General features: G+C 37.3%; 1 protein-coding gene across 4 annotated transcripts in view; it reads right to left on the bottom strand.

Annotated features, from left to right (window-relative positions):
- The window catches only part of LOC135101257 (E3 ubiquitin-protein ligase AMFR-like), a 47,847-nt gene that overhangs the window by 22,504 nt on the left and 11,795 nt on the right, over nt 1–13,548 (bottom strand). For all 4 annotated transcript variants that reach the window (XR_010269177.1, XM_064004948.1, XM_064004947.1 and 1 more), the window contains exons 6-9: nt 12,278–12,464; nt 9,399–9,665; nt 9,098–9,243; nt 2,283–2,474 (exon numbers count right to left, since the gene is read on the bottom strand). Coding sequence is in view for 3 of the 4 variants with exons in the window: in XM_064004948.1 (XP_063861018.1) it covers nt 2,283–2,474; nt 9,098–9,243; nt 9,399–9,665; nt 12,278–12,464 (792 nt within the window). In the remaining variant the exon portion in view is untranslated. The remainder of the gene's footprint in view (nt 1–2,282; nt 2,475–9,097; nt 9,244–9,398; nt 9,666–12,277; nt 12,465–13,548) is intronic.

Genomic DNA, 13,548 nt, shown 5'->3' with positions numbered 1-13,548 from the left:
GATGTAACTGAATACTATAAAAAGTGACTGTTGGTACAAATATTCCACCACACAGACCCCTTTTCACTTCTATGCTTAGTCTTTTTTTTTTTTTCTACATGCACCCAAGAGACCCAATTATATTTTTCCCTTTCACCACCCTTTCTCTTGTCTGGCCTTCCTTGCTTCCATACTTGCCCACAGTTGAATCAAGATATTAAAATTTACATACCTTCTCCATTTACTCATTCACATTTCATTGGGTATCCAGCTCTTACACTATAACCATCAAAACCATTTTTAATCCTTAGAAATATCTTCCTTTTGTTTTATTCAAACAACCTTTCCACTCCTACATTTGTACAGACTGTCAGACACATTTATGAACTGTTATAAGTGACTCACTTTCTATGGTCAGGATTGTATTATCATACAAAGCATAGAAATAAAATCATACATATATAAAAACCAACAACTAATTTTCAGTACTTAACTTGTATCAATTCCATTTTATAGTGTATTAACAGGTGATCACATAATAGGCAAAGATACTACATCTAGAAGGGCTATTTCCAATTACTATTTCTTCACAATACCCAAGTAGAATAGGCCTTGCCAGTCTTGCAATCTAATATTTCAAGTAAATTTCACTGGTTATGATGCTACCACACACATGCTCACAGTTGTGTGAGCAGCACCCCTAGCCCACACATGTAGTCCAATTAGAAACAACACAATATTATTGTAATGTTTCCCTTTCAAGAGGATGATAATCATAACTCCTTGATTCTCAGTGGTCTCAAAATTTTGACATGCCAAGTATCATGGCATGTCATCAGTGAAAGATAATTGTTCAATAAAATGCATATCCTCATTTTCTAACATTAAAAAAGAAATTAAAAATAGTATATATATATATATATATATATATATATATATATATATATATATATATATATATATATATATATATATATATATATATATATATATATATATATATATATATATATATATATATATATATATATATACAGTATTCATGCAGCTTTTCTTAACTCAAGCAAAGTTCTGAGAGCTCAAGGGTGCTCTTAACTCTCTCACACACCAGTAAGTTTCATAAGTTTTCTTTTTTGTTGGCAGGAATTTGTGGCCTTTCCACATGCCTTGCAAAACTTGATTTAGAAGCAGTTTTCTAACATTTAAGTCAAAAGTAGGCACATATTATATATCACTAGATTTACAAGGAAATTATCTTTATAATGATCATATAAAGAAGTTCACTTAAAAGTAATTTCACTCTTTTTCCCTCAAGAAATAAATACAAAAGAAAAATGTTCACAACCTCATAGCTCATAACTTTCTCCATAAGCATTCTGCATATTGTGCATCACCTAAACTGTCTTTTTGTGAGGTTTACAATGGTACTATTGTCATTGTGATATGTCAATTAGATCTCAAGAAAATAAGGCAAAACTGAAGTCACCATTCATCTCAAGACTACATGCAGATGGACAGTCACAAACCAAAACTAACAAATTATCTAACAGATGACATATTTTGGAAGCATCAGCATTGCCAATTCATTACTTTAGTGAAACTTATGCTCATCTTTGACACACCAAAATTGATGTACTTACACTAGAAACCTGCATATTTTTAATTCATTTATATATATTTTTTTTTACACACTTGTACATCTGTGCAGTTTTGCATGAAGACATTTTGACACATGTGTCCAGTGCGTAAGAAGGTTAAGGGGGCACTAATTTTCCACGGATTTTCTTATCCATGGGTGTGTCTGTTACCTAACCCGCTTGGATAACAAGGGATGACTGTATTTAGAATCCATGGTGATAAAGGAAGAAGAAGGGAACTGAGATTACAGAAAAGCGACTATGAAGACTCAGTTGTCAACCACCCAGCAACAAAGCAGCAAAATCTGTTCACATAGAAAAATGCTACTGTCACCTAGCAGCAACTAAAATTTGCTACAAACTGTGCACTGATGAGACAGTCTCTCTGATTGTTGTAGTACACTTATGTAAATGTGTCAGTAAATTTAGCTATTCAAGAGCCTGAGTTTAACCATGGATTATTGCAAAATACATAGCTTTGAAACTAGTACATTGCTCATCCCTCGACAGAAACATACCCAACAGGAACAAAAATATTACCTGATCAAAAACAATTATTTCATACAGCTCAGGATGAAAGTCACCATTTACAAGGATATCAATGCAAATCGTTGACATCATAATGTGAGTTTGTAAAAATCTAAATGACTGTTACATTAATCTTACCCATCAGAATCTGTGTCACTGGAATCTTCACAGGAACTGCTGCTGGTCTTTAAAGAGAGCTCAGGCAAACATGACTTATTCTGCAGGAGTGACAGTGCATCTTGAAAGTGTTCCTCTTCTTCAATAACATCCTCATCCACATTTGACTGAGGGCTGTTTTCAGTTTCTTCATGTGTGCCATCATATAAAGAACTGAAAGTTGATACACACTGATAATATCATTCATACTATCACTGTTATTTAATACTGCATTATTACCACATGACAATGCCACATGAGCATTACCATTAATTTTGAATGACAATGGACATACTACTTTCGGGGAAAAAAGTTATTGAGCACTGTATATTAGGTGCCTTGGTAAAATGATGATGAAAAAAGAGGGTTATAAATGACAGAAAAAGTGATCTGTGATTAGCAGTGTGGATTTAAAAGAGGATGAGATATGCAGACCAGCAGCAGGTATTTGCTATTACATTTGGTGTGCATTAAGTACGGACATATTTCAGGTGTTTTGATAAAGCATATGTGACATAAATGATGGGAATAAAATGTAGAATGTTTTGAGTAAATTGGTCAGACAGTAGACTGTTTTTATGTGCATATTAAAGCTAGTGTTCTAGTAGGCAGTAGGCTGACTGGTCACCTATTCCAGAAGAAATGTGTGATGTCCCACTGGTTGTTTAATGTCTACATAGATGATGATGCATAAGAGGTGAAGCTGAGTACTGGGTAGATGTTGATTCTTCTTAATGTTGATGATAGAGAGAGGAATCAATCTGGATTATTTTGAAAATGATATTGCATTGATGGATAATTTCAAGACAGTGAGACAGATGGCAAAATAGTTTGGGAGACCTTGTAAAAGAAAGGAACAGAAGGGTGAATGGGAGTAAGCATATGTTAATGAAGTGTAAGAGGATGATGAAAGTAGTTTTGACAAGTAAAATGCTGGATGGAAGAATAGTTGTTGACATAAAGTCTTGAATGAATGAAGCAAGAAAGATGTGGGGACAAATGAAAAGGTTAAAATGCAAATTGCTGGAAATGAATGCATGGGAAAGTTACTTGAAGCTGTAATATAAAATATGGGAAAAGACAAGAAAAAGTTAAATGTAATGGGAGATCAAGTGTCTTAGGAATATGCATGTAATGACAATATGGACTAATTAAAGAATAATGAGGTACAAAGAAAACTGGTATTGAATAGAATTGACTACTACTTGGATAGAGCATGGAGTGTTACAGTAGTTAAGGGATGTGGAGAGTGGAAGAAGAATGACTGATGAACATATTTCCATCTGATGTATGAAGTGAAAGACTGAGAGACTATGAATGGGATGAATGGAGTGTGAAGGAAGCACCAGAGGCAAAAAACATATCTGTGGAGCAAGGAAGAGTGGTTATATGTGATAGGGTTGAATGGAGAGCAACTTTGGATGCATAAGTAGAGATGCAGCCTCAAGGGTGAAGGGTAGGTTTCTCAGATCTTGTCTGACTTGCTGATTATGTCAGGTCTGGGGAAGGACAAGAATCTTTTATGATACACAAGGGACAACCAGCTCTTTTGTCATGCCCCAATGTGGACACTGCCAGATATAATATCTAATTGATCTTTGCTCATTGTGGAAATGAGGGCCACCTTCTCTTTCGTAGGCTTATAAAGTAAGATGGAGAGAATGTTTGTGAATGAGACAGTGATCGTTAATGTGAATTTCCTTTAAGGGGATATCAGCCTAGTATATAGATACAAAGATCAGAGCTGGAAGGCAGTAAATCTAAAAGTTAAGAAATATCAACAAGTACACTGTGTGCTTGCCTAAAATGTACATAATGAATAATAAATTCCTGTCACCACTTCCTCCCTTTTGTCCCTCCCTCCATAAATACTAAGCACTAATTAGTCAGTTCAGTGGGAGTGTAATTACCAGATAGAGCCAGGTTGCTAATTTTTGCTTGGAAAAAACCTCTACACAAGACAATTTTAAAATACTTATGTAACTGTTTTATTGCATACTAATATCTTTGAAATGTTCAATTGATTCTTTTCGTAAGTATTGAAGGCATAAAATGCTATTTGGAGAGGCAATAGGCACCTGCCAAAACAATAATTACTCCCAGTGAGGTCTAAAGCACTGGATCAGGGGGTTCTGTGAACTTATTAAACCCAGCTGTGGCCTCACTGAACATTTCCCTTTGTGTCTCACAACACAAGGGGGCAGTCACAGCCTGCCTTCTAAAGACATCTCTCTTCCTCCACACAAAACACCTAATAACACACACACCCTTCACTAAAAATTTCAAAATTCATGGAGACTCCTACACCAGCCTCGGAGTCCCCATATGGGGAAGGGACCACAAATGTCTCCAGGTCGGACTGCCCTTCTGACGACGACCCTAAGTGTCTTGACACCCGCCTCAACTTTTTCTTCATTAACTTCTGCAACATTCGTGATCTAAGATCTAATTTTCAATCTATAGAACACCACCTCTCCTCTTCTAAACCTCATCTTCTTTTCCTCACTGAAACTAAGGTGTCTGAGGCAACTGACAGTAGCCCCTTTTCTGTTCCCTCCTACTTTATCCTCATTTTCAATCCAAAGCTGGATGTTGCACTTATGTGCACAATGATTTAACCTGCTCTCGTGCCCACACTCTTGAATCTTCTGAGTTTTCCACCATCTGGCCATAACTACAAAGTCACTCTCAAACTAAATTTATCTGTGCTGTATACCTCTCACCTAACTCCTCTGACTATAAGAAATTCTTTGACTACTTAACTTCCAAAGTGAAGCACCATTCTTGGAGACTTCAATGTTCACCACCAGCTTTGGCTTTCCTCTCCCTTCACTGACCATCCTAGTGAACTAGCCTTCAACTTTACTATCCTCCACGACCTAGAGCAATTGGTGCAACACCCTACTCGTATTACTGACCGTCTTGGAGACATGCCCAACATTCTTGAACTTTTCCTGATGTCTAATCCTTCTGCTTATGCTGTCACCCTCTCTTCTCCGTTGGGCTCCTCCGACTACAATCTCATATCTGTATCTTGTCCTATCGCTCCAATCCCTCCTCAGGATCCTCCTAAGTGAAGGTGCCTCTGGCATGTTTCCTCTGCTAGTTGGGAGGGCCTGAGGAGGTATTTTGCTGATTTTCCTTGGAATGACTGCTGCTTCCGTGTCATAGATCCATCTTTGTGTGCTGAGTGCATAACAGAGGTGATATTGTCTGGCATGGAGGCGTACATTCCTCACTCTTTTCCTCAACCTAAACCTTCCAAACTTTGGTTTAACACAGATTGTTCTTGTGTTATACATGATAAAGAGGTAGCCCACAAAAAAGTACTTAAGCCTTCCATCACCAGAATCTCATGCACTTTATATTTCTGCCTGGGACCATGCCAAGTCTGTTCTCCAACTAGCCAAAAACTCCTTCATTAACAGAAAGTCTCAAAATCTTTCAAGATCTAACTCCCTTCGTGATTTCTGGCATCTAGCCAAAAGTATCTCCAATAATTTTGCTGCTTCTTCTTTCTCTCCTTTATTTCAACCAGATGGCACCACTGCTATCACATCTATTTCCCAAACTTTTATAAAAACTCTACCTTGGACGATTCTGGGCTTGTTCCTCCCTCTCCTCCACCCTCTGACTACTCCATGCTACCTATTAAAATTCTTTGCAATGATGTTTTCCATGCCCTCACTGGCCTAAACCCTTGGAAGGCTTATGGACCTGATGGGGTCCCTCCTATTATTCTCTGAAACTGTCCCTCTGTGCTTGCACCTTGCCTAGTCAAACTCTTTCAGCTCTCTGTCAACATCTACCCTTCCTTCTTGCTGGAAGTTTGCCTACATTCAGCCTGTTCCTAAAAAGGGTGACCGTTCTAATCCCTCAAACTACCATCCTATTGCTTTAATTTCCTGCCTATCTAAAGTTTTTAAATCTATCCTCAACAGGAAGATTCTTAAACATCCATCACTTCACAGCCTTCTATCTGATCGCCAGTATGGGTTCTGTCAAGGCTGCTCTACTGGTGATCTTCTGGGTTTCCTTACTGAGTCTTGGTCATCCTCTTTTAAAGATTTTGGTGAAACTTTTGCTGTTGCCTTGGACATATCAAAAGCCTTTAATAGAGTCTAGCACAAAGCTTTGATTTCCAAACTACCATCCTACAGCTTCTACTTCTATCCTTCTCTCTGTAACTTCATCTCATGTTTCCTTTCTGACCGTTCCATTGCTGCTGTGGTAGACGGTCACTGTTCTTCTAAATCTATTAACGGTGGTATTCCTCAGGGTTCTGTCCTGTCACCCACTCTCTTCTTATTATTAATCAATGACCTTCTTAACCAAACTTCTTGTCCTATCCAATCCTACCCTGATGATACCACCCTGAACTTTTCCACGGCTTTTCACAGACATCCAACCCTTCAGGAAGTAAACATTTCATGCAGGAAAGCCAAAGAACGCCTGACTTCTGATCTTTCTAAAATTTCTGATTGGGGCAGAGCAAACTTGGTATTGTTCAATGCCTCAAAAACTCAATTCCTTCATCTATCAACTCGACACAACCTTCCAGACAACTATCCCTTCTTCTTCAATGACACTCAACTGTCCCCTCTTCTACACTGAACATCCTCAGTCTGTCCTTTACTTATAATCTGAACTGGAAACATCACATCTCATCTCTAGCTAAAACAGCTTCTATGAAGTTAGGCGTTCTGAGATGTCTCCGCCGGTTTTTCTCAGCCCCCAGCTGCTAACTCTATACAAGGGCCTTATCCGTCCATGTATGGAGTATGCTTCACATGTCTGGGGGGGTTCCACTTATACTGCTTTTCTAGACAGGGTGGAATCAAAAGTTTTTTGTCTCATCCACTCCTCTCCTCTAACTGACTGTCTTCAGCCTCTTTCTCATCGCCACAACATTGCATCTCTAGCTGTCTTCTACCGCTATTTTCATGCTAACTGCTCTTCTGATCTTGCTAACTGCATGCCTCCCCTTCTGCCATGGCCTTGCTGCACAAGACTTTCTTCCTTCTCTCATCCCTATTCTGTCCACCTCTCTAATGCAAGAGTTAACCAGTATTCTCAATCATTCATCCCTTTCTCTGGTAAACTCTGGAACTTCCTATCTGCTTCTGTTTTTCCACCTTCTTATGACTTGAATTCCTTCAAGAGGAAGGTTTCGAGACACTTATCATTCAATTTTTGACTACTGCTTTGGACCCTTTTCTGGGACTGGCATCTCAGTGACCTTTTTATTATATATATATATATATATATATATATATATATATATATATATATATATATATATATATATATATATATATATATATATATATATATATATATATATTGGATTTTTGTTGCCCTTGGCCAGTATCCCTCCTGCATAAAAAAAAAATGAAAAAATTCCAAGTTCTAATTATTGCTTGAAAATATGCTACTTACAAAAAAACTGGAAAATCTATCATCATTTACTAGCAGATGGTAGTATTTCTTGATGCATGCTTTAATTTTGATACTTAAGCATGCATTTCCACTTAATCTGTTCAATATAAAGAAAATAAATTTATGTCCCCAAATTTCTGCCTCCAGTAAGGTATATTTTCTAGCAAACCAAAAACAGTATGACCAGCAAATGTCACAAGACCTCAGAACATGTAGTACACTCCTAGCTACTTATTAACAAAGGTAATATAATGTCTTGGATTCAGTATCAATAAACAGGTAAGGATTTATGTTCTTTCTATGTATACATCGGAACATAAGGTTAAAACTTTAGTGTTTCATATGCCTTGCCCATGATGGTACATTCTAATCTTAGTTAACAACTTCACAGACTAGATGTGACAGTAAAATCCAAGACTTTTAGGTAGGCTGAGTTTGAAATAAAAAGTTATAAAAATTGCAGAACCATTGTTATATCTACATATTTTGAGAAAATTATTTTGGTATTGATGATTTAATATTAAAAATAAAGATAACTTCATTATGCCCAAGTAGAAATTTTGTTATTACGAGCATGCATTAATATTTTAACACTTTTTTGCAATTAACTAATATATTTTGAAGATAGCTAAGTTACCCCTGTACCCTGTGGAAGCAAGTGAAAATAAAAAATTCTGATGCTGGTGGACATATACAGTCCTCACTGAGGCCATGCTAATTGGCTGAGTCAGTAAGTGGTCTGAAACTTATCACCTAAATCTGATCAATTCTGATATCAATCCTTAGAACTCCCTTGATAGGAAAGCCATGAAGGAAGTTTCCATTTGTCCCTGTCTTTACACTCTTACATATTCTATCCCTCTCAGTCTTCCACCCTTCCTCTCTCTCTTAAGAACAGGAGTGTCATTTATGTTCTTCCTTTGCACTATTCATCTTTCATTGCAGTCACTGTACACTGATCTTATGAACAAAATGTATGCAAACACTATTCACATTCTGCATGGGGTTCAGCTGGCAAAGCAACAATGGATCTTAAAAGTTTTTGACATTTAGCATCAGTCTTGAAAGGAAAGAGATAACTCACATCTATTTCCTGAAGCTTGATCCTCCTCTAACTCCCTACACAACTTTAGGTCAATTTTCAGCCAGGCTATTTTAAAGTCAGGGCTAAGCACTTCCATCACTTAGACATCTCAAATTTCATGTCTTTACAGAAGAGTTAGATCACTCCTTATTAACAGTTGCCAGTAACTGATAGATTTCTAGAGATTCATAAAGAGTATGACATTTAAGAAAATACATAATCTAAAATGAACACTAGACAGACAAAATATCCCTAATCAAGGATATCAACATACCTGTGACTATTATGAGAGGTGAACATTGGTGGAGGATTAACCAAGCGCTGTTCTAAAATGTTGTCAATTGTAACTTCTAAGGAATGGGTGTGCCTCAAATCCTCCAAAATATGTGAATAAGAAACATCAGGAAACATCTGCTGCACCTGAAAGATATTTCATGAATGTGTTTTTTTTTTTTTTATTCTGGCCTCCTTGCTACTACAAACAAAAAGGAAATTACAAAATATTAGCACAAAAAAAAATAAACCTATGACTCAATGAAATACAAGCTTCCACCAAGTAACATGTGACTCCAAACCTGTCTAGCAAGCCCATCCAATTGAGATGTTGATGCAGGTTGTGCACTGGCTTGTTGGTGTCGGGGGAGCTGTGTGTGGCTCTGCTCAACACTAAAACTGGGCAGCCAGGAGACATAGCGCCAACCCGGAGTGCCAGAACCTTCGGGTGCAGCAGGAGAGGGGAAGGGACTCCCTGCCCCATGTGCATCATTGACTCTGTTGTCTTGACCCAGGCCATTCTCTTCACCAGTGGGCAACAAGCCATCCAGTAGTGATGCAGTCTCATTCTGTTGGATCAAATAATAACTCCCTTAATAAAACTTAATATAAGCATAAATGTCTATATGCTTAAAATCAATGAGCTGACATAATCTCCTAGAAAATAAATAAATAAACAAAAATAAAATGCCAAATTTGACATATTAATGGTACAACACTAGTTTTCAGTGCAACTACTTAAATCTAAAAACTGAAAAGCCACTTCTCTCTACTCATTCGTATCTCTAATGCATCACTCCCTCCAGGCATCTCCTGCAGGGGGGGTGGCAGAGGAGCCTCCACTTCTACCTATCAAAACACTCCCTTCTTGTTTGTCCAAGTGTTCTGCCTCTTTTCATATCTCCTTTGCACATGAGCTTCTTTACCTTATCCTTAGAACTTCCGAGTGACCTTCTCCTCTTATTTTATTTACACTTTCATTACGAACTCTTCCCTCTTCATTCACTTATTATGGCCCTCGTACCTGCCTCACCAACCACTAATCTCTCCAACTAACCATCGGCTTCATATACCATCTCGACCACATTGTGGCAGTATCATTAAGGATGAAGCTTTGGAAACATGTCTTGACTCGCATTTCGATTGAGCTAACCGAGCTGACGACTGACTTTCACCTCCATGCCTCGTCAGTCTCACTCGCTTCTCACAGTTAGAACCATCTTCCCTCCTGCTGGATTCAGTTACATCGATGTGAGTTAGAAGAAGACGTGACAAACACGAACACAAACATGAACACTCACACGCGTAAACTCACACTCTTCATTACATAAACGCCTAAGCTGCTTATATTTGTCTTGTATTTTGGGTATATATTTGTTTTCCTTTATTTATGGTACATGTTACATTCACTTTGTTGCTTATTAACTTGTATATGTTTTGTCACCTTTGGTTTCCTTTATCGCTTAATAGCTTGTATATGTTATGTTAACTGCACATACTTAATTGAACCCAAGTGGGATCACTGTGTCCTAAATAAGTTGCACACGCTATGCCTGCTTCAGGTAGTGGATATTTAGTTTAATAATGATTGTAAGTTTTATTTCATACTCATTTCATTACCTTATGCTACAAGAAAGGGTACAACACACCTCTAGTCAACCAACTTCTATCCGTGCTTGAAATATGTATTGGGGGCCTGTCCAGAATGGTATCTTATGAACTGGTATGTCATTAGTATGTTAACATAACTGCTAGTTAAGTAATCACTGTTTCTGACTTGTTAAGAGTTGTTTTCAGGCGTACATACCCATTGACATACTCGTACATACATAACCACATCATTCAAACTCGTTTTTGTCACTTCTTAGTTTATCTCACGAGTATCTGCTGGTGGGTGCACGGCGACCTTGCCTTTAAATATTTCACGATAGGTCTGGTGAATAGATAAAGGGCTAACTGCGTATTCACATCGGTAGTTGTATCGGCTTCAGGTAGTGGACATTTAGTTTAATAATGATTATAAGTTTTATCTCATATTCGTTTCACTACCTTATGCTACAAGAAAGGATACAATACATCCCTAGTCAACCAACTTCCACCCATGCTTGTAACACACTAAATATGATAAAACTATCTCAATGTATTTCTTTTAAGACATTCTACCACTTCACACTTCACTCTATTTACACATGCATTCATACTGCATCTCTCATACATATTCTCATTGTTCTTATCCTGCTATCCTGGCACTCCACATTCTTCCTTTGAGATAACTCATTTTCATATCATGCACTCTTCACTACAGTGCACTATTCCATACCAAAATATCTGATACATATGCCAATGCTGGCAGGAAAATGCAGTTCCTTAAACCTCAGACTCATTTCTCTTTTCCATAACCTTTGCATGTGACATCCAAATCCTTCACCTTTCTGTCTAATTTCTCCATCCATTTCATCATGTTTACATAACAATGTCCCAAGATAGTTAAACTCATTCACCTGCTCAATTCTCTTTCCTCCCACCACCATCTCATACACTGCTACTGCTGGCACACTCAACCTATAAGGTAGACTAAAATCACACACCTTTGCTTTCTTTCCCTAAAAAAAACAGCACCTTAATTTTTCATGCATTCACTATCAGTTTCTGTCTCTCCATTTTCACACAAATACTTGTCTCCCTATATAGTCTTAATTCTTTATACTATCTTTCCTATACTATAGATTTTGAGAACATTCCAGATAGCTTCTCAATTAACCCTATCATAAGTTTTCTCCAAGTCCATGAATGCTGCACGCAACTTTTCACTCTTTCCTAAATACTCTACAATCATTCTGACTGAAGAATTGTGTTCTTGCTAAATATCACCTCATTTATTTCCAGTTTAGACTCCCAGAAACTTTTTCTGGTACAATAAGCAAACTTATCCCATACAATATTACATTCATTAATACAATCTTTATTTTATGTCAGGGTACAATAACTGTCTTTTGCCACTCATCTAATACTTCTTGCCTCCATACCATGTCAAACACTATAAACACCCATTTTACATAAATTAATATAAAGAATTTACAGCCTCTCTTGACAAGCAAAAAAAAACTCAACAATTTGTATATATATATCAGAGAGCTAAAATAAAAAATCGAACCTGGAACATGAATATACTTATACTCACAGGTTCTAGTTTATGTAACTTGTGCCTACATGTCGGACATGAAAGATCTTGGTGTAGCCATGCTAGTAGGCAGGATGCATGAAAGACATGGGAGCAAGGGAGGCAACGGCCAGTTTCCTGGTGCTCCCAGCAAATGGCACATGTGCTGTCCTCAGCCAAGATGTCTGCACCACTCACCTCAGGGTACCTTGCATAAGGAATTATTCAGAATTTCAATCCACCCTTAAAACATGCAATACAGTACTCAAACTGAAAGAGGAAACAAATAGATCATAATATATATTAAATGGACTACACTATGAATCATGCTATTAGAATGACTTTCATTAATATATCAAGAAGTTTTAATGATTCCTCATTACAATGCTCCAGTGCAAACAAAGGCATATTACTGTAATTATCATGATACTAATGCCTTCTCTTTGGTACTTTTTCTATTTATTTATTTACCTTTTAAACAAGCATTACACAAACCCTAAACATATACTAGTAAGATTAATGTGAATATCACAACTAGCTACTTACAATATTCAAGTAAAACAACATTGTTTTCTACTTAATATTAAACTTTTAATTTGGTATATGTGAATATGCATATTATCAAAATTACATAGCATATAAAACAAGTTATTGTAAACTAAAAATGAAAATAAGTCCTTGTGATATATTTAGCACAAAAGCAAATATGTGTGATAATAAATGGCTGTATCCACTAAACTACAGTAAAATCCCTCTTATCCGGCATCAACGGGACCGCCAACATGCCGGATACTTGAATATTGCACGATACTTGAATAGAAGTGAAATTATGTCCACAATCACCACCCTACACTCACGCATCTTACCATAACAAAGATCAGCTGATCTTAATGAGCAGTTGATCTGATCAGCTGCTTAAGTGTAAGCACAACACGCTTCCTCTTTTCTACAACTTTAGGCATGATGAAGGCGTCAGGCGATAAACAGTGCACACGCGGGACTGAGTCACTGAGTAAACACAGTGCAGTGGGCCGCGGGTGGCGCGAAGCAGTGCGCTCTGGTGGCGAGGGGACAAAGTATGCCTTGCGTGGGAATTTTAATTGATTTTATGAGTACACATTGATTTTTTTATTGATTTTAAGGCTCAGGGAAAAATGTGCCGGATACTTGAAGCTGCCGGATACTCGAATGACGGATGAGAGGGATTTTACTGTACATAACACCATAATGAATCCTTTTCAGACATATCTCATATTGATAGAGAAAAGGTCCAGCACTAAGAAGTACAAAGA

Source organism: Scylla paramamosain, chromosome 6 (genome assembly GCF_035594125.1).
Source record: "Scylla paramamosain isolate STU-SP2022 chromosome 6, ASM3559412v1, whole genome shotgun sequence".
NCBI lineage: Eukaryota > Metazoa > Arthropoda > Malacostraca > Decapoda > Portunidae > Scylla > Scylla paramamosain.
Note: the sequence above shows the minus strand (reverse complement) of the source record. Positions and strands in the feature narration are given on the sequence as shown.